The sequence below is a fragment of the Salmo salar genome, chromosome ssa05, assembly GCF_905237065.1.
Source record: "Salmo salar chromosome ssa05, Ssal_v3.1, whole genome shotgun sequence".
Classification (NCBI taxonomy): Eukaryota; Metazoa; Chordata; class Actinopteri; order Salmoniformes; family Salmonidae; genus Salmo; species Salmo salar.
This window is the reverse complement of record NC_059446.1, coordinates 64307467-64334239: the sequence shown is the minus strand read 5'-3', so window position 1 is coordinate 64334239 and position 26773 is coordinate 64307467. Positions and strand designations below refer to the sequence as shown.

General features: G+C 43.1%; 1 protein-coding gene across 8 annotated transcripts in view; it reads right to left on the bottom strand.

Moving 5' to 3' along the window:
* Positions 1-26773, bottom strand: part of LOC100194674 (oxidation resistance protein 1) — a 158580-nt gene that overhangs the window by 36315 nt on the left and 95492 nt on the right. For 6 of the 8 annotated variants that reach the window (XM_045718572.1, XM_045718573.1, XM_045718571.1 and 3 more), the window contains one exon: positions 12235-12320. In XM_045718572.1, coding sequence (XP_045574528.1) covers positions 12235-12320 — 86 coding nt within the window. Of the gene's footprint in view, positions 1-12234; positions 12321-23818; positions 24158-26773 lie in introns of those variants that run through there. The other 2 variants (XM_045718578.1, XM_045718575.1) reach the window with 2 other exon arrangements.

The following is a 26773-nucleotide window of genomic DNA, read 5'->3' as shown; positions in this document are numbered from 1 at the left end:
TTTCGTCTGACGACGAAGACAGCCGTTACAGAAATACAGAAGCTCAAATACAAAAACAGAAGTTCAGCCTTACAGGCAAACCACAATGGCCATGTTGCATGCACGAGCGTTGCAAAATAAATGTACACATACATGTGAACTATCATCTGAATAGCCAAGCGCTAAAATAGTACTTGGTTCTATTTGAGAAACTCCACGCTCTGCAAGTCCCATCCTTATTGGATATCAGTTATTGAAGGTCTTTGCGCTGTCATCAACTCTAATTCGGCTGGGGACACAGAATATTCTCTTCCTAGTCCATTGTGGATTGATACAGTTTATTCAATAGCATAGGCTAAAGTAATGAGTAATAGCAACAGTAAAGAAAAAACATCCAGTGTTTGATCAATATGTTTGGAGTGTTGACAGTCAACATTGTTGTAACTGACTTCAACAAGTATTGGCCTTTACGCATCGCACTTCTCCTCAAATAAAAAATACTAGGCTCCCGTAATTTGAATATGTTTGGAGGAGCGCATCTTTGGTAACTTGACAAGAGGTGCTCTTTGGAAATGGGGATGGATACAAGCCGAATGGAGTAGAGTAGCCTATGCACTGCAGATAGGCCTATGTGAATTGTGAATAATGCAAAAGCATGACAGCAAAAGGAGACCATTTAAAATCTTTTTATGGATAGCCTACTTGGCTAATGCATGGCCAGGATAAGAAAGGTAAGGTAGGGTAAGGGTAGCCTATAAGGGCTTGTTCTTTAATCAAACAAAATGTAAAACAAGCTAATGTTACAGGAAAGTAACTTTAATGTTTCTAAATACGAGTGTCACCGGATCATCTCATCTCTCATTCCATGATAGGCATATACCCTACATGGAGGGGTTTTTAAGCATATAGCCTACATGGAGGGTTTTTAAGCATATAGCCTACATGGAGGGTTTTTAAGCATATAGCCTAAATAAAGTTTTTTTTAGGCATATAGCCAACCTGGAGGTTTTTTTTAGGCATATAGCCAACCTGGAGGGTTTTTTAGGCATATAGCCTACATGGAGGGTTTTTTAGCATATAGCCAACATGGAGGGTTTTTTAGGCATATAGCCTACATGGATGTTTTTTTAGGCATATAGCCTACATGGAGTTTTTTTTATGCACATCCTAAATAATGAGAGGAGCTGGATAAAATAATGTACAATAGGCTACATAGATAAAAAGTGGATGCTCCCAAACTAGATTTATTTCAAAGCGGTGTCATGAGCCAAACCCTTTATGATAGTCTTGGCTACTTGGTGAATGCATTGGGCAGGACAAAATAAACTACCTTCATTGAGAAATGGGGAGGCTATGCTTGGTTTTTAATCAAATGAAGCTAAATGGGTTTACGGGCACAAAAGGCACATCTGCGACACTGATCCTCAACACGGGGGCCCCTCAGGGGTGCGTGCTTAGTCCCCTCCTGTAATCAAATCAAATCAAATTTTATTGGTCACATACACATGGTTAGCAGATGTTAATGCGAGTGTAGCAAAATGCTTGTGTTTCTAGTTCCGACCATGCAGTAATATCTAACAAGTAATCTAACAATACTCTCTGATCACCCACGAATGCGTGGCCAAGCACAACTCCAACACCATCATTAAGTTTATTGCCGACGCAACAGTGGTAGGCCTGATCACCGACAACGATGAGACAGCCTATTGGGAGGAGGTCAGAGACCTGGCAGTGTGGTGCCAGGACAACAACCTCTCCCTCAACATGAGCAAGACAAAAGGAGATGATCGTGGACTACAGGAAAAAGATGGTCGAACACGCCCCCATTCACATCGATGGGGCTGTAGTGGAGCAGGTCGAGAGTTTCAAGGTCCTTGGTGTCCACATCACCAACAAACTATCATGGTCCAAACACACCAAGAAAGTTGTGAAGAGGGCATGACAACGGCTTTTCCCCCTCAGGAGTCTGAAAAGATTTGGCATGGGTCCCCAGATCTTAAAAAAATTCAACAGCTGCACCATCGAGAGCATCCTGACCGGTTGCATTACCACCTGGAACGGCAACTGCTCGGGCCTCCGACCGTAAGGCGCTACAAAGGGTAGTGCGTACAGCCCAGTACATCACTGGGGCCAAACTTCCTGCCATCCAGGACCTATATATTAGGCGGTGTCAGATGAAGGGCCAAATTTTTTTTGAAGACTCCAGTCTCCCAAGTCATTGATTGTTCTCTCTGCTACTGCACGGCAAGCGGTACCTGAGCGCCAAGTCTGAGTCCAAAAGGCTCATTCTACCCCCAAGCCATAAGACTGCTGAACAAAAAAAAATTGTTGATGCTAAATGGCCACCCGGACAATTTGCATTGACACCCCTTTTGTTTTTACACCGCTGCTACTCGCTATTTATTATCTATGGATAGTCACTTTACCTCTACCTCGACTAACCTGTACCCATGCTCATTGACTTCTGTTTTTATTTTTTTACTTTAGCTTATTTAGTAAATCTTTTCTTAACTCTATTTTCTTAAAACTGCATTGTTGGTTAAGGGCTTGTGAGTAAGCATTTCACGGTAAGGTGAATGAATACCTGTTGTATTTGGCGCATGTGACAAATAAAATTTGATTTGATATCTTGCGTTCCATGTGCATATGGGCACTGTGCATCATGGCTGGATAGGCTGCGCCTCCGCTCTCAAAATCCATACCATAACCAATCGTGTTACTGCTAAGTCCAGCTTTTGGTTGATTTTAAATATCCCCACCAGCGTTACCTGAAATTGGCCCTTTGGCGCATGTTTTTAAGGACACACCTCAGATATTGCCACCCCTTCCATCTCAGCGCAAGTGAGCTCATATAAGACAGCTAAATGACCAATCCTGGCGCAAGGGTTAGAAAACAGAAGAGTGCCAGCTTTAACAGATCGAAATTGCAAAAGAGCGTGCGTTGGACAACTGCACTGGCTAAACACCAGCAGAAAATAGCGCCCCCAATGTTCATGTCCCAGGACAAACTAGCTAGTAACAGTTAGCTAACTAAATTGTCCATGAATGTTTCATGTGTGTTTAGAACTGACCCGCTATTAATATAATTGGTTCACAGTTGATTTTGGTATTTTAACCTATGTGTCATGATCGCATCCGGTGTGGATAGACAAAATCAACATGATGGCGCACGCATGGCCGATGTAGTCAGCATGTTAGCAACCATGGCCCTCTATCTATGTGTGTGGTGTTAGGGAGGATTGACTAAAACCTGCAATATGACCTGACTAAATTCACATAGAAATGTGAGTTATAGATATGTCATTGAAAGCAAGTCTAAGAAGCTGTACATCTGTTCTATGTGCGCTATTTCTATGCTACCTGTTTAAGTATCTTTTACTTTTGATTTTGTACACCAGCTTCAAACAGCTGAAAATACAATATTTTTGGTTATTGAAAATATATTTCACAGTGGTTTAGATGGTACAATGATTCTCTACACTGCTTGTTTAGTCACATAAAATGAAATTAGACAAACTATCAGAATTTTTGCTACCAGGAAAGGGCGGCGGGATTTCTTCATATTGCACCTTTAATTATACTACACACCCTGTTTCTTTCACAACTTAAAATCCCAAACCATCTTTAGAAGACAACAAAACAATTGTCATCGTTCCAGTGCGAACTACATGAGGAAAGTGTGAAATACTTTGTGAGATGAGGACTTCACTCACTCGCTATTTTGGATGTTAACTGAACCGGACACCAAGCTAAATAACTAAAACAGAATCAATATCAAACCATGCCTCTATAAACACTGGATATGACAAAATTATGTAAGGAACTTTTCAATATAACCAATAAACACACTGGCTTCATCTGAAAAGGCACCCTATTTCCTATATAATGTAGTGCACTACGTTTGACCAGGGCCAGCACATGGCTCTGGTGAAAAGTAGTGAACTAAACTCAGCAAAAAAAGAAATGTCCTCTCACTGTCAACTGCATTTATTTCCAGCAAACTTAACATGTGTTAATATTTGTATGAACATAACAAGATTCAACAACTGAGACATAACCTGAACAAGTTCCACAGACATGTGACTAACATAAATGGAATAATGTGTCCCTGAACAAAGGGATGGGGGGTTGGGGGGGTGTCAAAATCAAAAGTAACAGTCAGTATCTGGTGTGGCCACCAGCTGCATTAAGTACTGCAGTGCATCTCCTCCTCATGGACTGCACCAGATTTGCCAGTTCTTGCTGTGAGATGTTACCTCATTCTTCCACAAAGACACCTGCAAGTTCTCGGACATTGCTGGGGGGAATGGCCCTAGCTCTCACCCTCCGATCCAACAGGTTCCAGACGTGCTCAATGGGATTGAGATCCGGGCTCATCGCTGGCCATGGCAGAACACTGGCATTCCTGTCTTGCAGGAAATCACGCCCAGAACGAGCAGTATGGCTGGTGGCATTGTCATGCTGGAGGGTCATGTCAGGATGAGCCTGCAGGAAGGGTACCACATGAGGGAGGAGGATGTCTTCCCTGTTAACGCACAGCGTTGAGATTGCCTGCAATGATGACAAGCTCAGTCCGATGATGCTGTGACACACCGCCCCACACCATGACGGACCCTCCACCTCCAAATCGATCCTGCTCCAGAGTACAGGCCTCTGTGTAACCTTTAACGATAAACGCGAATCCGACCATCACCCCTGGTGAGACAAAACCGCGACTCGTCAGTGAAGAGCACTTTTTGCCAGTCCTGTCTGGTCCAGCGACGGTGGGTTTGTGCCCATAGGCGACGTTGTTGCCGGTGAGGACCTGACATACAACAGGCCTACAAGTCCTCAGTCCAGCCTCTCTCAGCCTATTGCGGACAGTCTGAGAACTGATGGAGGGATTGTGCGTTCCTGGTGTAACTCTGGCAGTTGTTGTTGCCATCCTGTACCTGTCCCGCAGGTGTGATGTTCGAATGTACCGATCCTGTGCAAGTGTTGTTACACATGGTCTGCCACTGCGAGGACAATCAGCTGTCTGTCCTGTCTCTCTGTAGCGCTGTCTTAGGCGTCTCATAGTACGGACATTGCAATTTATTGCCCTGGCCACATCTGCAGTCCTCATGCCTCCTTGCAGAATGCCTAAGGCACGTTCATGCAGATGAGCAGGGACCCTGGGCATCTTTCTTTTGGTGTTTTTCAGAGTCAGTAGAAAGGCCTCTTTAGTGTCCTAAGTTTTCATAACTGTGACCTTAATTGCCTACCATCTGTAAGCTGTTAGTGTCTTAACGACCGTTCCACAGGTGCATGTTCATTAATTGTTTATGGGTCATTGAACAAGCATGGGAAACAGTGTTTAAACCCTTTACAATCTGTGAAGTTATTTGGATTTTTCAAATTATCTTTGAAAGACAGGGTCCTGAAAAAGGGACGTTTCTTTTTTTGCTGAGTTTATATAGGGAATAGGTTAAAATACCAATCACTATAGCAGACTGTCACTGTCGATTACATATCTTTTAGACCTGCCAACTCAAAGACTACTGTGACTGATTTATAGTCTTATCTGATTTGTAACAGATCGGCTTTTACAACATATCATGTTGATGAATAAAGTGTCTTGAAAAGGAAGGCACAGAAAGGCACTGCTGTTGGTATCAGACACCAAACAGTTGGACTAGGAGACACCGCAATGACAACCAGCACATTTACAGCCTACAGCTGGGCATTAACAACATCTTAAAAGTACAAGCTCAACAATAAAGCTCTACAATATGTACAACTTAGTGTGCAGTACATAAGAATACTTAAGAGTGGCAGTGTTAATTTAGGTGTTACTTATTTTCTTTCGCAGGAGATTGAATAAAAGTCTGTCTCTTTGGACAGAACGCCAACTCCTATTTTAGCTTGTTGGGAACAGTCAATATCCACCACATACTGTTACAGTCTGTAGCTCCAACACTAATGCAGGCAGCACAGTCATTCATCCAGACTAGTTCAGCTGTAGTAGCGCACTGCATTGATTCTTCCTGAGTACCATTTGCTAACATCTCATCCATGGACTATTTCTTTTTAGCTTTAGCTCCAGCATTTCGGCACCAATACAACCTGTTTCAGCACTGTTTCCTTATTGGATGGTAATTTACTGCTTGTTGATGGGAATCATTAATTGACAATTCTAATTATTAAATGTGTATTGCCTAACTGTTAGAGTCTAACAGTTAGACAATCTAATATTAGGAGGACACACACACACAAACACACACAGTATGTTACAGACATCCTGGTGACTGGTAATGGTCACCTTGTCTGACTGAGAGGACAAACTGACTCAAGAAGGACAGACAGACAGAGCTGACTAATGGTGCCATAGAAAGACACACATGACCAAAAGTCTACCCTGTGGTGGAACATCAGACTGGGTCCAGACAGACCCGTGGAACAGCAGCGTGTAGCCTACCATCACGTTGATGCTTGCTAGGTCAGCTATAACCTGGCCCAGATACAGTAAATGCATAAAAAATATATATAGAGACAACATTTTCTAATCCAGGGATTATTCAAGCCAATTCAATTCTCAATAAAGTGATGTCAAAACTGATAGAATCCAAAACAAGGTGAAATGTGAGTCACAAAACAAGAAAACGAGTCAGTGTGCGCAATCAAACAGGAATGAACATAGATTATACGTTCTGCAAATGGTTTAATCATCCAGAATGTAATATCAGAAGGACTATATCGCTCCAGAGGCTTACAATGCAGCCTGTCTGATGAAGCCTGGATATGTGCATATGGGATGACAGTTGCCATAGCGACTTTGTCTTTACCACCCTAATGGCATGCATTGTGTGTGCCACTGCTGTGCCGTTGTTCATCATTCACATGCCTAATTTTACAGCCATTACAACTGACAGCTAGGACAGACATTCTCCCAGTCAGAGGACACAGAACAGCAGAGGAGACCGTGACTCCAATTCAAACCAGGTGTGTTGATTTTTAATCTGAGGGTATCCTGCTATTGACACACTTGTTGAATTATGCAAGAAAAGGTGACAACAACAGTAATTCATGAGGCAGTCTAGACAGCGCAGGTGAGTGCAGGTAAGGTAGACAGAGCAAGTGTTTGGTGGTTACAGCCCCCCCCCCTTTATGTTAATTTAAAGATATATGCAAATACAGAGTGTATTTCTGCAAATTAGGCACCTATCATCTTCTTTATAAAAACAAAACAAAAAAAACAATCAATTACCTGAATTCCCACCAAATTCCCACCAAAATCATTATTTGTCCGTGCCAGTAAAGTGTTTTATGTGCTATAACTCAGTCAATATCTGATGGATTATAACAATTTAAAAAGTTGGGCGTATCTTCATCCATTGCCCAACTGTTGCATCTATTAGAATTGTTTTAAAAAACATAAAAACATTTGGATGACCATTGCTACTTAAACATTTGAACCGGAGGCCGATGCATATGGTGAATCATTACATCCCTTATAGGAACCATATGGGCCACATACATTGGCCTAGAAGAAGCTAACAGAACATGGCATTGCCATGACTACTACATCTCCAATAAGCATGGTGCTATAGTAGGTGAGAGGATAGTGGAGCTGCAGTACATGCGTTGACATTTGACTGCTGCTCCTCACAGTTGTTATTGTGACAGAGTGGGTGGTGACAGTGCTGATGACTGACCTCTCCTCTCATCTCCTCTCCTCTCTCACATACATACAGATGTGAAAAGCCTGAACAGTGGGCCCATTCTGGTTCCCCACCACCAATAATGCTATCAATAGGAGTGATTGTGAGGATCCAGTCCCCCACTGACTGACTCATCCACACACACACACACACACACACACACACACACACACACACACACACACACACACACACACACACACACACACACACACACACACAGCTATCCTTCTACAACTATCCTTCTGGGGACACACAATTTAGTCCCATTCAAAATCCTATTTTCCCTAACCCCTAACCCTAATCCTAACCCGTACTCTTACCCTAACCCTAACCTTAACCTTAACCTTAATGTGGGGTTCCCAAGTGGCGCAGCGGTTTAAGGCTGCGAAGCAGTAATTGGGTAGGCCCGTCATTACAAATAAGAATTTGTTCTTAACTGACTTGCCTAGTTAAATAAAGGTAAAATAAAATAAAAATGAACCCTAACCTTAACCCAAAAACCTAACCCTAGCTCCTAAAACTAACCCTAGCTGTTCTCTCACCCTCTCCAGACCGGCCTGATGTACAATATAGAAACAGGGCAGAAAGTTGCAATAGGCCCGTGCAACCCAAGGTTTGATACCAGCATAAACAGAAACCCTCTTAATCCTAACCCTAACCCTTAACGTAATTCTAACCTTAACCCCCTATAAATAGCATCTGACCTTGTGGGGACTAACAAAATGTCCCCAGTTGGTCTTTAATTATTTGTTACTTTTATTTCTTGTTGTTATTATTATGATTTTTTAAACTGCATTGTTGGTTAAGGGCTCGTAAGTAAACATTTCACTGTAAGATCTACACCTGTTGTATTCGGCGCACGTGGCAAATAAAATTTGATTGGATTTGATTTTGGATTTGGTCACATTTTTGTTTGTTTACTAGTCTTGTGGGGACTTTTGGTGCACGTCTGCACACACACACACACACACACACACACACACACACACACACACACACACACACACACACACACACACACACACACACACACACACACACACACACACACACACACACACACACACACACACACACACACAACCTTTCTGCAGTGCGGTACATACTACAGTCATTAGGAGTCCTTACCTCACACTGTGGTGAAGTACCACACAACCAGAACATGTGTAGAGTCATTAACTGCAGTATTAAGACACATTAAAATGTCTCCCACCGTTGATGTAGGGTCGTTCCACCTCAAAAAGCACAAGAAAGAGGATTTTGACACCTATCATCTCAGAATGTTCTGAAATTGTTTCTGTTCTAAGAAACGGATAAGACTAGCATTCCTGCAACAATATTTTGTTGAAATATAATTTGATCCCTGTCTTACTCATTGTTAGATGTTATGTACTATATTTCTTCAATATTATATGAATCGTATAATTTTAAATGGCCAATTTAGGTGCAATTCAATTAGCTTAATTTCTCATAAATCAAATTATATTTCAACAAAATAACGTTGCAGGAATGCTAATCTTATCTGTTTCTTAATACAGAAACGATTTCAGAACAATCTGGGATGGTGGGTGTCATGGCTGTAATACCCCCCCACTGGCTTCCTGTTGAAGCTCGCATCCGCTACAAGACCATGGTGCTTGCCTACGGAGCTGTGAGGGGAACGGCACCTCCGTACCTTCAGGCTCTGATCAGTCCCTACACCCAAACAAGGGCACTGCGTTCATCCACCTCTGGCCTGCTCGCCTCCCTACCTCTGAGGAAGCACAGTTCCCGCTCAGCCCAGTCAAAACTGTTCGCTGCTCTGGCACCCCAATGGTGGAACAAGCTCCCTCACGACGCCAGGACAGCGGAGTCAATCACCACCTTCCGGAGACACCTGAAACCCCACCTCTTTAAGGAATACCTAGGATAGGATAAAGTAATCCTTCTAACCCCCCCCCCCCTTAAAAGATTTAGATGCACTATTGTAAAGTGGTTGTTCCACTGGATATCATAAGGTGAATCCACCAATTTGTAAGTCGCTCTGGATAAGAGCGTCTGCTAAATGACTTAAATGTAATGTAAATGAACGACAATGTAGTCCATTCTATTCCATTCCCCTCTACTTCCTGGAGTTCAAACAAACACCATTTTTAATTGGCTGAAGGTCAGCCAATAGGTGTGCCCATCAGAATGAGAAGGCAAATATTGAGGTTTATTTTTTTGTCTAAAAAAAGAGAGATCACAATATTTGATAAAGTGACAAAGCCTCCTTTTTCTTTGCTGTAGGCACCAGGCAGCGGATTATAAACGTATTTATCTGGTGAGAACGGATGGAAACAGTAGCCGTCCGTCCCCAGGCCCAGTGCAGCACAGCACAGCGTGGAAGATCAGTTTAAGATAAAGCCACTTCTCAATCACTGGGAAAGTTTCCATGCATCTAGGGCTATCTCATAGGACGGGTGCTGTGTGTGTGTACGTCTCTGTGCGTGCACGTGTGTGTGTGTGTGAGTGTGTGTGTGTGTGTGTGTGTGTGTGTGCGTGTGTGTGTGTGTGTGAGGGATGGAGGCAGCCATGCCACACAACCTTAAACACTCTCTAATGGCGGCGTTGCAGCATGTCATGACTGGAAACTTCACACAACCGCTGGCATGGGTCCCTCCATCCATCACAATATTATCTGGGATCCCTCCAGAGAGAAAGAGAGCGAGTATAGAGAGAGCGAGAACGAGGATAGAGGGAGAAACTGTCACGTCCTGACCATAGAGAGCTCTTATTTTCTATGGTAGAGTAGGTCAGGGCGTGACTGGGGGTTTTTCTAGTTATTATTTTCTATGTGGGGTTCTAGTTTAGTTTTTCTATGTTTTGGTGATTTGTATGATTCCCAATTAGAGGCAGCTGGTTATTGTTGTCTCTAATTGGGGATCATACTTAAGTAGCATTTTTTCCACCTGTGGGTTATGGGATATTGTTTATGTGTAGTTTCATTGTCGTCACGTTTAGTTTATTCTTTATTGTTTATGTATGTTGCTTAGTTTCACTTTATATTAAAGATATGGAACGCTACTCACGCTGCGTCTTGGTCCGATCATTATTACAACGAACGTGACAGAAACAGAGAGAGAGAGAAGGAGAGAGCGAGAGACAAGGGGGGGGTGCGTGATGCAGTGTGAGTGAGATTTAACGAGCATATTTTCCCTGAATCCAATGTTTATCCACTGTAATACCCCCCCTCCCTCTCTCTAACACCAGTCCATGACAAACTGTCTTTGCTTTTACAAATATCCTGTCCTGTCCTCCTGCCATTGTACACTTTTCACGCCCCAGCATAAAACAACTGGCTTGTCCATCACCTGTGGCACAGAGAGACAGCCAGGTCTGTTCTGAGGGGAAGTGGTGAGAGCGGATGAGAGGTGGGGGTAGGGGCTGTTCTGAATGACACCTGTATAAAACGTGCCAAATGCACAGCGATAACAGAAAGCATTGGGAGCACGCAATCACTGCTGAATCAAAGCAGCAGAGCAATTACTAAAAGAGAGAGAGGTAATATATGGGTTGAGAAAAATGTCTCTGGATGCTGAACCATGTCATCAAACAAGGTGGAAATCAATGTGCTGGCTAAATGATAGATGTCCATCAGTTTTTCCTCCCTCCCTCCCCTCCTCTCCTCTGTGGCCAGGCTGATCGAGCTCCACAGCATTCCGCTCCCCATGCAGTGTTACCAGGGAGAGAAGAAAGAGAGAAACCTGTCTGAATGAAGCTGGATTTGAGGGTCATTTCAAGAACACTACCAGCCAGAGCAGCAGCAGAGACAGACTCCATTTTCAGATCATCCGGATACGGATCTGTCTGTCTCTCTGTCTCACTCTCACACAAACACACATCAGAGATGGCAAATGAATAGCAATGACAACACCAGGTGGAAGGTCATTCGTAAACAGTGGTGGAATGCTCGCTGCTAAGCACCACACAGAATGAACTGAATTACATATAGACTACACATTCTGACTGAGTGTCTTGCTCTCTCGGTTCTCCTCTGGCCAAAAACGTACATACGTACACATCTACAATCCTCTCTCTTCCTATACATCCAAATGCAGAATGGAGCAGGCTTGATAATCTATTAGAATACATTTCCATCATACGGTAGAGAGACAATAGCTCTGGCTGGTCATATAAAGTCCCCCTTTACGTAAACAGACATTGAACGATGCACATGTGCAACTGTAAAATACTAAATACTAAACGCTTCGTTCTCTCCCTCCACACACACACACACACACACACACACACACACACACACACACACACACACACACACACACACACACACACACACACACACACACACACACACACACACACACACACACACACACACACACACACACACACTCCTAACGATGTCAGCCAGCATGGCCAGGTTCCTTTTCATAACACAACATAATAACACACTACCACAACAGCAGCTATTACTCAGACTAGGGCAACAGCCAGTAGACACACAGAGCAGCACAGCAGCAGCAGCAGGAGCAGTAGAAAGCATTAAAACACCCAGACAGAGAGGACACAGTCTGAAACCCTGTTTACTTACAGCATACTCAATGGTTCCTTTGGGTCTCTGGAACGACATGCGTCTGCTGCCATCCTTCTTCTCTTGAGTCTTCTTCTGGCCGGTATCTGAAAGCAAGCGAGGCAAGGTACGCATTACGTTCATGTTCCTCTCTCTCCCCAGCTTGCCTTGTCACAAGCCGCCGTTTCCCAGCCACACGGGTAGACAGCTCATTCGTCAACAGTGAGTGTGCGAGCCAGTCAGCCTACGATGTGAGCGGAGTGGAGTCTCTTTCTCTCTCCCTCTCCTCACAAGCTCTCGCTGCTCTAGCTGTCTCTCCTCCTCTCTCACTCTCCTACTCTCTCTCTCTCTCTCTCTCTCTCTCTCTGTAGCCCTCCACCACGCAGCACAATGACATGCGTTGATTCCAGTTCACCTTGCCTTCTGCTGCTGGCTCTCCTCTCACAGCAGACACAGCACCTTGACCTCCATGAGGACCTGAGGAGAGGAGGAGGGGATGGAGCTGGGAGGACTGGGAGGGAGATAGGAGAGAGAGGGGGCTGAAGGCAGGATCTGTGAACTTGGACGAGGGATGGAGCTGGGGCTGGGGGAGACAGGAGAGGGTCGTGACTCGGGTATTCTATGGGGTATAGGACTGGGGCTTGGGGTATAAGGCTGGATCTGAAATCACAGGAATGGGTCTGGAAGAGAGCAGGGGCCGAGGGCTGGGGGTAGAAGGCTTACGGTGCAGTACAGAGCACATCCTCTCACTCAGTCGGCTAGGTTCACCCCGTTATGTTCAGTATGCAGGCTATGCAGCAGATCAGATCAGAAGCCTAACATGTCCTTTCCTTCTTCTGTTTTTGTCACCGAGCAGCTCGGGCTGAAACACATGAGTCATTCGCCATGCGGCCATTCTATTTCTGGGGCTCAGGACTCACTGCACTGAAGAGGGAGAGAGGAAGAGGAGCTGCTTCCGGTGGAGCTGTAGCCATGACTTCACTCAGTATTCACCATGATAGGTAATGTAGTAGGTTTAATGTTTGCAGTCTGTCAAATGCACCATAAAGCCTGAGATTGCTTCGGTGTTCAGACGTACATTGAAGCATACAGTATGGTGTCTCTGCTGTCTGGTTTGGTTTATTTGACACCCCACTAATACAGTTGTATAACAGCAGTGTATCTGACATGAAACTCTGTTACGTATTGTTTCAGGTCATAGACATAACACTAATGTGATACCGAAACACTGACGTGGCAGAATGAGGGCTAAGCCAAGACCAAGAATAAATATCTCCTGATTCTAAAACCAATATGAGAAAGAAAGAGAGCAGGGAGAGAGAGAGAGGGAGAGGGGAGGAGGAAGAGAGAGCTACAGAGAGAGAGCTACAGAGAGAGCAGAAAGAGAGATACAGAGAGAGAGAGAGAGAGAAAGAGGGGAGGGGAGAGGGGAGGAGGAAGAGAGAGCTACATAGAGAGCAGAAAGAGAGATACAGAGAGAGAGAGAGAGGGGGGAGGAGGAAGAGAGAGATACAGAGAGAGAGCTACAGAGAGAGCAGAAAGAGAGATACAGAGAGAGAGAGAGAGAGAGAGGGAGGGGGGAGGAGGAAGAGAGAGATACAGAGAGAGAGCTACAGAGAGAGCAGAAAGAGAGATACATTAGAGAGAGACCAGAGAGAGAGAGACCAGAGAGATAGATACATTAGAGAGAGACCAGAAAGAGAGGTAGTGGGAGAGACTCAGAGCTACATTCACAGCAGCAGGGCGTTAGTGAGGGAGAGAATATAGTGAGGGAGAGAATAGTCTAAATTTGAACCTCAACATGGAGTGTGATGATGTGCCATCAGAAACACAGCTATTTCTTCACACTGGGAGCAGAGCAGAACCACAACGTTAAACAACAAAGATCATCAGATCTCAGTGGGTCTACACCACAGGAACACATGATAACCCTGCTTACCCCTTTACAGAGAACCTGTTCACTTGTAATAAACAGCCTGCCAGATAAACTCTGCTCTTTTCTAGGGCAAGAAAAACATCCTGTACACAATGTTATCCAGTAACAAAAATTGACATTTACAATGAATTTACCAAAATGAGATCTATAGGAGACAATTGATTAAACACTGTCATCATAAATGAAGTTACCCAGTTAATCTGTTTGCGTGACACATTGTTGCACACTAAACAACAGCATTGAATACGTATTTGTTTTAATTGTGCAGTGCATACTGCGAATACAAGTGTTGTGTTTTAGAGAATGGTGCGAGATGAAAGTCACAAATAATGTGAGCAACTGTCCCTGGGGCCACAGCAAGTCTCATTAAACGATTATCTCCGCAAAAACAGTGGGTTGTGTAACGCCAGATTTCACAGATGTGGGTCAAGGTCATGTTATCTCATTTAATTTGCATCTTTCTCTATCCAAAAGAAACAGAACTAAAGCAACAGTCTTATCACCACAGCTGATACACTGTTGCTCTTCATTTCATTAATGGACTTGCGACAGCAAACATCCCACTTTAAATCTTTGTCATACTTCTGGCTTATTATTATTATTATTCTCCTCTTACACTGTTTCAGCTGTTCAACCTTTAAAACGGACACACCGGTCTGGAATACTTTTTCATTTTTTTAAAACTTCAACAATGCCTCATTGTCTTCTGTACTTTCTGTATTACAGTTGTCATACTATATACTGAGGTATTTTAGTAGGAGAGTTGATATACTGAGGTATTCTAGTAGGAGAGTTCGTGTACTGAGGTATTCTAGTAGGAGAGTGTATATACTAAGGTATTCTAGTAGGAGAGTGTATATACTGAGGTATTCTAGTAGGAGAGTGTATATACTGAGGTATTCTAGTAGGAGAGTGTATATAAGTATAGTAGTGTGAGTGGAGTTATTTATGATGAAATGTGTGATCTAACTGCCCCACAAATCAAATCACATTTTATTGGTCACATACACATATTTGGCAGATGTTATTGCAGGTGTAGAGAAATGCTTGTGTTCCTAGTTCTAACAGTGCAGTAGTATCTAACAATTCACAACAATACACACATATCTAAAAGTAAAATAATGGAATTAAGAAATATGTAAATATTAGGACGAGCAATGTCGGAGTGACATTGACTAAAATACAGTAGAATACAGTATATACATATGAAATGAGTAAAACAGTATGTAAACATGATTAACGTGACTAGTGTTCCGTTATTAAAGTGGCCAGTGATTCCAAGTCTATGTTTACAGGGCAGCAGTCTCTAAGGTACAGGGTTGTTTAACCAGGTGGAAGCCGGCTAGTGATGGCTATTTAACAGTCTGATAGCCTTGAGATAGAAGCTGTTTTTCAGTCTCTCGGTCCCAGTTTTGATGCACCTGTACTGACCTCGCCTTCTGGATGATAGCGGGGTGAACAGGCAGTGGCTCGGGTGGTTGCTGTCCTTGATGATCTTTTTGGCCTTCCTGTGACATCGGGTGCTGTAGGTGTCATGGAGGGCAGGCAGTGTGTCCCCGGTGATGAGTTGGGCAGACCGCATCACACTCTGGAGAGCCCTGCAGTTGCGGGCGGTGCAGTTGCCGTACCAGGCAGTGATGCAGCCCAACAGCATGCTCTCAATTGTGCATTTATAAAAGTTTGTGAGGATTTTAAGGGCCAAGCCACATTTCTTCTTCACCACACTGTCTGTGTGGAAGGTCCATTTCAGATTCTCAGTGATGTGTACGCCATGGAACTTAAAGCTTTTCACCTTATCCAAATGTGATCCGGTCTATGTGGATGGGGGCGTGCTCTCTCTGCTGTCTCCTGAAGTCCACGATCAGCTGCTTGGTTTATTGACGTTGAGGGAGAAGTTATTTTCCTGGCACCACTCCACCAGGGTCCTTACCTCCCTAGTGGCTGTCTCATAATTGTTGGTAATCAGGCCTACTACTGTTGTTAGTGTCGTCTATCAAAGTAATCAGACCAATTATTTTACAAAATGTTACTTTGACTATATTTAACTGCTTTGCTTAAGTAAAACAATTTAAACTTCTCCCACCACTACAAAAATACTGTTAAAGAGTTAAAGCAAGCCCCATCATTTTTCTTCATGGAAAAGAGGGGAGGTGAGGTGAGGTGAGGGGGTTGAGAGGTGGGGGGGTGGAGAGGGGCAGGAGGGGGTGGAGAGGAGAGGTGAGGGGGTGGAGAGGAGAGGTGAGGGGGTGGAGAGGTGAGGTGAGGGGGTGGAGAAGTGAGGTGGTGGAGAGGTGAGGTGAGGTGAGGGGGTGGAGAGGTAGGGTGAGGGGGTGGAGAGGGGAGGGTGAGGGGGTGGAGAAGGGAGAGAGATGGTGGAGAGGAGAGGTGGGGTGAGGGGGTAGAGAGGAGAGGTGAGGGGGTAGAGAGGTAAGGTGAGGGGGTGGAGAGGAGAGGTGAGGGGGTAGAGAGGTAAGGTGAGGGGGTGGAGAGGAGAGGTGAGAGGGTAGAGAGGTAAGGTGAGGGGGTGGAGAGGAGAGGTGATGGGTGGAGACGGGAGGGAGGGAGGGGTCCTACTTACAGTATACTGCCATTCATGTTATTTAGCTAGGTAAGTCATGTAGCTACTCAGGACATGGTGTTGAGGGGTGGAGGGCACCGACTGGTAAAACTTTACATTAAGTTCTCTTCAGGACAAAGATCATACTTTTTGGAGAAATGTACTCTGGTCTGATGAAACAAAAATAGAACTGTTTGGCCATAATTACCATCGTCATGTTAGGAGGAAAAAGGGGGAGGCTTGCAAGCCAAAGAACACCATCCCAAACGTGAAGCATGGGGGTGGCAGCATCATGTTGTGGGGGTGCTTTGCTGCAGGAGGGACTGGTGCACTTCATAAAATAGATGGCATCATGAGGAAGGAAAATTATGTGGATATATTGAAGCAGCATCTCAAGACAGCAGTTAGGGAGTTAAAGCTTGGTCGCAAATGGGTCTTCCAAATGGACAATGACCCCAAGCATACTTCCAAAGTTGTGGTAAAATGGCTTAAGGACAACAAAGTCAAGGTATTGGAGTGGCCATCACAAAGCCCTGACCTCAATCCCATTGTAATGTGTCGGCAGAACTGAAAAAGCGTGTGCGAGCAAGGAGGCCTACAAACCTGACTCAGTTACACCAGCTCAGTCAGGAGGAATGGGCCAAAATTCACCCAACTTATTGTGGAAGCTTGTGGAAGGCTACCCGAAATGTTTGACCCAAGTTAAACAATTTAAAGGCAATGCTACCAAATACTAATTGAGTGTATGTAAACTTCTGACCCACTGGGAATGTGAAGAAAGAAATAAAAGCTGAAATAAATCATTCTCTCTACTATTATTCTGACATTTCACATTCTTAAAGTAAAGTGGCGATCCTAACTGACGTAAGGCAGGGAATTTTTACTGGGATTAAATGTCTGGAATTGTGAAAAACTGAGTAAAAAGTATTTGGCTAAGGTGTATGTAAACTTCTGACTTCAACTGTATATAAGGTGAGACATGGCCTTGACTTCCCTGACTCTAACGGGGCGATAACAGCACGGCAGCCATTGTAATGAATATGCATTGGTTTAGTGAGCTGTCAAACTACACACAGGAAGCACACAGCGACAGCCCACATCCCTTTGCTAACACCCTCTCGCCCTCTCTTTCTTTCTCCATATTTCTCTCTCTCTTTCTCCCTCTCCCTCTCTCTCTCGCTCTCTCTCGGCATTATGCAGTCAGTTTTCCCCTGCATACAGCACCATCACCGCCACCACCCAGTACAACCAAACGCTGGAGCAGCAGGACAGGGAGAGGAGAGGGGAGCAGAGCAGTCCTGCCTCTGCCCCGTCATTAACACTGGCTCCAGGTCAATAAATCAAAACCTGATGCTGTCACAGGCTCAGTGAGTGTCACCCCCATCCAGACTGTCTCATTAGCACGCACTCCAGGGCGACTAATCACACCATGATCTCTCCATCGGCTCCTGGGTTATTGCCTTGTGTGAAATATTCAGTTGGTAAATCAAGTTACTATTTCTTTTTTAATTGGTTTAAAAAAGGCATGTTTTTCTGTCTCCTGTCTCCTAGATTATATATATATTTAGCATTTTTTTTTTTATTAAATAATTAAAATAATATTTCTAACATTTTAACATACATTTAGATATCACATGTATCATTTTTATTAAATCTTTAGATACATAGAAATGTGAGGAAGGAATATACACAAAAACCTTAATAACTATATAATAACAATGTTCTTGATACCTGGGGCTTGTGCATATGAACATTCCACAGTAATACTGTATGTATAGTCACTGAAAAGGCCCCTGGTCTGCTGGTTGGTCAAGGACCAGAGGACCCCAGTAACCTAAATCAAATCAAATGTATTTATATAGCCCTTCTTAGATCAGCTGATATCTCAAAGTGCTGTACAGAAACCCAGCCTAAAACCCCAAACAGCAAGCAATGCAGGTGTAGAAGCACGGTGGCTAGGAAAAACTCCCTAGAAAGGCCAAAACCTAGGAATAAACCCAGAGAAGAACCAGGCTATGAGGGGTGGCCAGTCCTCTTCTGGCTGTGCCGGGTGGAGATTATAACAGAACATGGCCAAGATGTTCAAATGTTCATAAATGACCAGCATGGTCAAATAATAATAACCTACTCTAGACTCCCCAGACCAAAGCTATATTCCCACCAATAACCATACTAGCATACTGCTCAGAATGAAGCTATGTATTTGACATGCATTCTACATAAGTAGGCTACTGTAGAATGCATGTGGACACCAGAACATAACCCTTTCTGCCTGTGGATCAATGCTGTAGGAGAAGGAGCTCACCTGTTGATCCTATGGCTCTCTGCATCTCTGACTGCTGCATCTCCAACAACACGCAACCTCTCAGGTTACAGCCTGAATCAATACCCTGAGGTGAGAAGTGATGAGCTCAGCTAAAAGGAGAACCACAAACTCTGCAGTATCTCTCTCTACTGATCCTCAGTGAGCCAGTGTCACTCACCGGCCAGCCAGGCCTTGGTCAGAAGAAAGTAAGTATCACAAATCTACCACCTCTCTCGAGTCTGCTATCTCCACTGGACCACCAACCTAGCTGAAATCTACCAACTGTACGACATCATCAACCCTCCAACCACAGTCAGCTAAGCTCCCTGTCCAACCACAGCGGTCCACAGAGATCACAGGGAGGAAATGAGTCTTTAAAAGTATCTCTGTGACTAAATATCACACAGGAATGAGAGTTGACAACTTGATGAACATTTCCCGGGCAGCAAACACCACCCAGATTATTACATCTCAAATCTCTGACGGCTTTAATGCTAAATCTTTATCGTATCGTCTCACCTCACTAAAGCACGCTTTGGCACAACATATTGAAATGGATTGAGTTGTTGCTCAGGTTCATGGGTAGTCTGGGTAAACAGTGAACATGTCTTTCAATTATGGTTGAGAAGACATTGAGAAGATGCTTGATGTGAGTGTTGCTTAGATATTGAGAGGAGGGTCGGTCAGACATTGACCTCCTAACCAGGCTTCGGTTGCTGGCCTGTCAGTTTAGCATTAACTCTAAAAAAAGACAAAAAACAAATTACGCTGCCACTGCAACCTCGGCAGAAATCAGTGCGATCCCCCTTTAACATGTCGGGTCAGATAAATGCATCGCTGCAAATGTTGCTTTTGATTGTTCTGAAGGTATCTACTGTTAGTATCTACAGTTGAAGTTGGAAGTTTACATACACCTTAGCCAAATAGATTTAAACTCAGTTTCTCACAATTCCTGACATGTAATTCTACTAAAGATTCCCTGTCTTACGTCAGTTAGGATCACCACTTTATTTTAAGAATGTGAAATGTCAGAATAATAGCAGAGAGAATGATTTATTTCAGCTTTTATTTATTTCATCACATTCCCAGTGGGTCAGAAGTTTGCATACACTCAATTAGTATTTGGTCGTTTTTCCTTTAAATTGTTTAACTTGGGACAACCGTGTCGGGTAGCCTTCCACAAGCTTCCCACACTCCTCCTGACAGAGCTGGTGTAACTGAGTCAGGTTTGTAGGCCTCCTTGCTCACACATGCTTTTTCAGTTCTGCCCACAAATTTTCTATAGGATTGAGATCAGGGCTTTGTGATGGCCACTCCAATACCTTGACTTTGTTGTCCTTAAGCCATTTTGCCACAACTTTGGAAGTATGCACCAGTCCCTCCTGCAGCAAAGCACCCCCACAACATGGTGCCACCCCCGTGCTTCACGGTTGGGATGGTGTCCTTTGGCTTGCAAGCCTCACCCTTTTTCCTCTAAATATAACAACGGTCATTATAGCCAAAAAGTTTTATTTTTGTTTCATCAGACCAGAGGACATTTCTCCAAAAAAGTACGATCTTTGTCCTCATGTGCAGTTGCAAACCGTAGTCTGGCTTTTTTTATGGCGGTTTTGGAGCAGTGGCTTCTTCCTTGCTGAGCGGCCTTTCAGGTTATGTCGATATAGGACTCGTTTTACTGTGGATATAGATACTTTTGTACCTGTTTCCTCCAGCATCTTCACAAGGTCTTTTGCTGTTGTTCTGGGATTGATTTGCACTTTTCACACCAAATTACGTGCATCTCTAGGAGACAGAACGCGTCTCCTTCCTGAGCGGTATGACGGCTGCATGGTCCCATGGTGTTTATACTTGCGTACTATTGTTTGTACAGATGAACGTGGTACCTTCAGGCGTTTGGAAATTGCTCGCAAGGATGATCCAGACTTGTGGAGGTCTACACATTTTTTTCTGAGGTCTTGGCTGATTTCTTTTGATTTTCCGATGATATCAAGCAAAGAGGCACTGAGTTTGAAGGTAGGCCATGAAATACATCCACAGCTACACCTCCAATTGACTCAAATTATGTCAATTAGCCTATCAGAAGCTTCTTAAGCCATGACATCATTTCTTTGAATTTTCCAAGCTATTTAAAGGCACAGTCAACTTAGTGTATGTAAACTTCTGACCCACCGCAATTGTGATACATTGAATTATAAGTGAAATAATCTGTCTGTAATTGTTGGAAAAATGACTTGTGTCATGCACAAAGTTAGATGTCCTAACCGACTTGCCAAAACTATAGTTTGTTAAGAAGAAATTTGTGGAGTGGTTGAAAAACTAGTTTTAATGACTCCAACTAAGTGTATGTTAACTTCCGACTTCAACTGTAGGTAACAGAGAGATCTAATGAACAGAAGTGTCCTATAATAATATCTTAATATAATACTAGTGGATGAATTTGCTCCCTTGTTTATGTTTTCTAGTGACCCAACCTTCCCTTTGATGATATTTGATGTACAGTACATCCTACAGCAGCACATTGTTTTAAATGGACTGGCGGTGAATCTCAAAGGAATGTATGTTAGTTCCATTGGGGCATACTAAACATGTTGAATTGTAGCTAGTCGATATCAGTAAGTAGCCAATACAAACACTGTACTGTAGCCTAAAGTGCTTCTGCACATGCTGAGGTCAAAGGTCGTTACGCCTGTTTGCATCAAAGCATCATTGCTCCCGACGCCATTCAATCACCCTTATAAAGCATCTGTCACGCCTTCATAATGCATTTTTTTTGGTTTATTTCATTAATGATCGTTGAATAATTCACTGCTTGTTGGGTTATTGTGAGGACACTTTGGGGCTAAACCAGTGAAGCATTACAAATCTTCAATCGGATTTGCTATCTGTACATGCCTAACCACCAAGGCTCAAAATAAATATGGAAATATTTTTGCCCTAAATGCGTTTCAATTTGAGTTGCTATTGTTAGCGAAGTTATTTTCCTCCATCCCAATAAATCCATAATGAGACCTATACTCCTAGAAAGATTAAATCAAAAACCAATATGATATAGGCCTAACAACTCTTCTCCACAAAGACAGGACACCATCCATCACCATCACAGTATATCAAAATGAAACGTTTCACACAATTGGTTGTAAAAAAAATCCACCATTATGAAAAAGACATTCAATTATGTGAAGGCCTATTCCAGACCTGGGTTCAAATACTATTTGAAATCATACCCAATACTTTAGCTGTGCTTGACTGAGCTTGCCTGTTGCTATAGAACCATTAGAACCATCCCTAGTCCTCGCCCACCTGGCACTCCAGGTAAGCTAAAATAAATGCTCAAAGTGTTCGAAAGATTTCAAATAGTATTATAAACACTGATGTAGTACAGCTGAGATGCTAGAAGGCTGTATGTGCGTGTGTGTGTGGCTGTGTACTGTAGCTGAGAAAAAGTGGGCTCTGTAGCATTCAGCAGGATAATAGTTTGGTCTAATTAGGACAGAGATTAATAAGATGCATGCTCTGCTGCCCATTGTGCCTTCCTGGGAAACCAAACGCCACTGAGGCCAGTTCATTAACAGTCTCTCTAGTTCTCCCTAGTGCAGATAGTGTGTGTGTGTGTGTGTGTGTGTGTGTGTGTGTGTGTGTGTGTGTGTGTGTGTGTGTGTGTGTGTGTGTGTGTGTGTGTGTGTGTGTGTGTGTGTGTGTGTGTGAGGCTGCAGACCATGGCCCTACTAAGAGGAGAGAGGCAGGTGGTCAGGCCTGAGAAGAGCCCCTCAGTAGCCTTCTGTCCAGTCTGTGATGAATGAGCAGGCTAGGACCCTTACATGAACTGGGGTTCGAGGTCAAGAAAGCGTTGGCCAACTGACGAGGGAACTGCTCAGAGCTGTGTGTGTGTGTGTGTGTGTGTGTGTGTGTGTGTGTGTGTGTGTGTGTGTGTGTGTGTTAAACTGGGCAATTCATGTAGTAGTATGAATTACCATATGCTTGAAGATTGAGATACACCAGTTCTGTTGTGAACAATGACAGAGGGCAGAATAGTGTCCACTGTAAAATGCCTGAATTGGAGATGCGTATCACAATAATGCTGTCTGTTAAAATGAACCTTCAATCAAAGCACACAATCCTCAGTTTTTCAGGTGGAGTTATAAGGTAATGCAGATCTGTATTAAGGTATTTGTAAGCCATAGCATTCGAAACAATGCATTTTGGTATATTGAATTGGTTGATATTATTATTATTATTATATTATTTATATTTTAACTTTGAACTTTCTTCAAACTACAAATCTTCCATTCCAGTGTTTTACTTGCTATACTGTATTTACTTTGCCACCATGGCCTTTTTTTGCCTTTACCTCCCTTATCTCACATCATTTGCTCACATTGTATATAGTCTTATTTTTTTCTACTGCATCATTGATTGTATGTTGTTTTACTCCATGTGTAACTCTGTGTTTTTGTATGTTGTCGAACTGCTTTGCTTTATCTTGGCCAGGTCGCAATTGTAAATGAGAACTTGTTCTCAACTTGCCTACCTGTTTAAATAAAGGTGAAATAAATAAAATAAATAAAAATATTACAGACTGTGCCTTTAAGAAGCCTGTGCAGCGAAATGTGTCAACTTCACCGTCCAACTGTGACTGTGTTGCAACTTCTGCACTGTATGCGAACTCTACTGAAAATGTACTGTAGGTTGTTAAAAATATATATATAAAAATAAACAAACACTGACTGACTTCATCTACGGTAGTCTGAACTCTGAAACATTACACATTATACATTGAACAAGTTCGGCTCCAAGTCTATACTCACACCTGTGTTAATGTTGGTAATGTTGTCGTGCACAGATCCAGAATGTTGTGCGGAAGAGCCATCGGAATTTCCCCGAGTCGAGGTCGAGGCAGGCCAGATTCTATTCGACAGCGCGACCCTGACAGATAGAATGTAGTTCATACTGTGGAACTCGTACGGATATCACAACATGGATGCACCTTAGTTATCACTAACAACCGTTTAAAAAGAAGCCATTTCTGATATCACTGTCATAACGCAATCGCGATAAGATCTAGATAAAAGTCTTTAAAAAAGTGTAATGCAGTGAAACCAACAGACTTCAGCAGACGCAGAAATAGGAACTGAAACAACTTGTTCTTCCCTGATGACGTGACTGTCAGGCGTCAAGCAGTGCCCCGCACTCACTGCAGTCAATGAATACATATCATTGATAATCAATTCTAGAAAAAACGATGGAAGTTGTGAAAAACACAAGATCATAACGTGCATTATGTAGCTACAATATCCGACCTACGCAATTAACACGTTTATTGTTATACATTGTTATAAGGCATTGTTATATTGTTTATATTCTAATATTTAGCCTTGGTCTAGAAGTGGTAAGTTCATTATCGAGATGGTTATTTAGGTCTTATAAATGAGTGACTGTCTCCCTGAATGAGAGAGTCCAACAGCCAAGAGGTCTGAACCTTTATGTCATGGCGGGCCCTGGAGGGCTTCTGTTTTACCCCATCTGTCTGTTTCCCCTCAATTGCTGCAACTTGCAAGTCTTTACTTAAAGATGACATGCATGACAATCATGGGAACTGAACAAATCTCACTCTCATCTTAATAACATTGTATTCAATTGAGGAAAGCACATAGCCACGCAGCCACTCCACTCCACTCAACACTATAAGTGTCCCACCATACAGCATAAGGCCAGGGACTCATAATATTACTGCGACATATAAGTGTCTCTTCAGACACCAAGGGAAGAAGATATGGCATTTGGAATGGGTCAATGTGTGTGGAACATTGAAGAACCCAACAGACCAGGACAAGGTGTAATAATTGAGGAGCAGAATTAGGTAGTGAACTGGAAACAGCCCAATGCCTTATTCATCAGCAGAGATATGGTAAGAAATGAAAGAGAGAAAGAGAAATTTGTTTTAAAACCCTGAACTGGAAATAAAAGTAATCTAAACGAATGAATAGATACAATGACCGTGTTCTCCAAGGTAAGACATATTTTGTCCTCCATCTGCTGGTTACAGTGAAAAGTGCAGCCTGGTTTATAAATCACCTAGTATTTTTAGGAGCACATGGATGGGTGACAGATTTACTCTAAATTGTAACAAAGCAATAGGTCAACATGGGTACATCCAGAGCCATATAAACAGAGTCAGGCAGAGCCTGGCCCCTCTCAAGGTTTCCTCCTATTACTAAGGAAGTGTTTTGGTACTTTACAACAAGTTATAAAGCATTGTAAATGCAGGCTTTTGGTAAAGTGTAGTCTGTTGTGAAAGACTAAAACAAAAGAGATTTGGGTCAGGGTTGCCGAGATGAAGTAAACTGTTACCATTGATTTGTAACAGTACCACAGAGTCCATTTGGCTTCCTCTCTGTTTGGCCCTGTTTTATAAACACAGACTGATTGATGAACTCTCAGTCAATAACACTGGTAAAGTTCCAAGTTCCAAGGTGAACATGATGATGGATGAGGCTGCCTACACTATGAGCTCTTAGTTGAGGGATTACAACTTGTTTTCTGCTCCATAGTGACCTTGAACACCATCCCCTGTCTGGGCCCCTGGGACGCTTGGCCCGGGGCAGGGTTGTTGTGATGGGTTTGGGACAGACCACCACCTGGGGCTTGTTGCTCTGTAATATATAGCTACTAAAGCTGTAAAGCTGCCCAGAGCAGTCATCAAATCATCCATTACTTCCAAACAAAGGGGGATTGGGTTTCCTCCCAAAGCTCTGTCTGTTGCAGCCTAATAGGGGAAGAATTAGATACTCTCACCATACCATCTAGCTCTGCTCCAGGGCATTAGTGTGCATTCCTCCTCTAGTTAGTGGACAAATGTGCACTAACGACCTGGACCATAGCTACGTACCATCCAGAAGACCGTCTGAACTGTAACACAGTCTGTTTATTCAGCCCTGTTTACTTTTCCCACCTGACTACTCTAAAGGCTGTGTAATTAAGCTACTGTGTAATTTGAGTCATTTATGAAACATCCAGAGGCATTACATAAAATGAGCCTTATTGATTGAAGAGATTAAAGTGTTGTTCGGTTTCAAACAACATTACATTTGGGTGTTTAATGTATCTCTCCTTTCACATTAACAACATTAAGGAGGTTTGTATCTGATTAAACGAGTGATCTACTGCCATTCTATCCATTCTAATGGGACCTTAGAGTTTATTCTAACTTCTGTCATTTGGTTATTAGCTCAGCATATTAACAACTTTTATACATTATATAAATGTATCGGATTGTAAGAATCTCTAGTTAAGAGGACCAGTTAAGGTTTGTATTGGTAAGTACTTGTCTCTCTGGTCCCAAGCAATCTCTTCATTACCAAACACAACACAACTTGTTGTACAGAGATCCATGCACAGAGGATCTAGTGTTACCAGTTGCCTCTGTAAGCCCTAGCCTAACAGGCTGTGTGTGTGTGTGTGTGTGTGTGTGTGTGTGTGTGTGTGTGTGTGTGTGTGTGTGTGTGTGTGTGTGTGTGTGTGTGTGTGTGTGTGTGTGTGTGTGTGTGTGTGTGTGTGTGTGTGTGTGTGTGTGTGGTGAGTTTTGTTGTCATCGTAGAGAGTGGTGCTGAAGCTGGGCAGTGTTCATCTAACTTTGTGCATGACACAAGTAATTTTTCCAACAATTGTTTACATACAGATTATTTCACTTATAATTCACTGTATTACAATTCCAGTGGGTCAGAAGTTTACATACACTAAGTTGACTGTGCCTTTAAACAGCTTG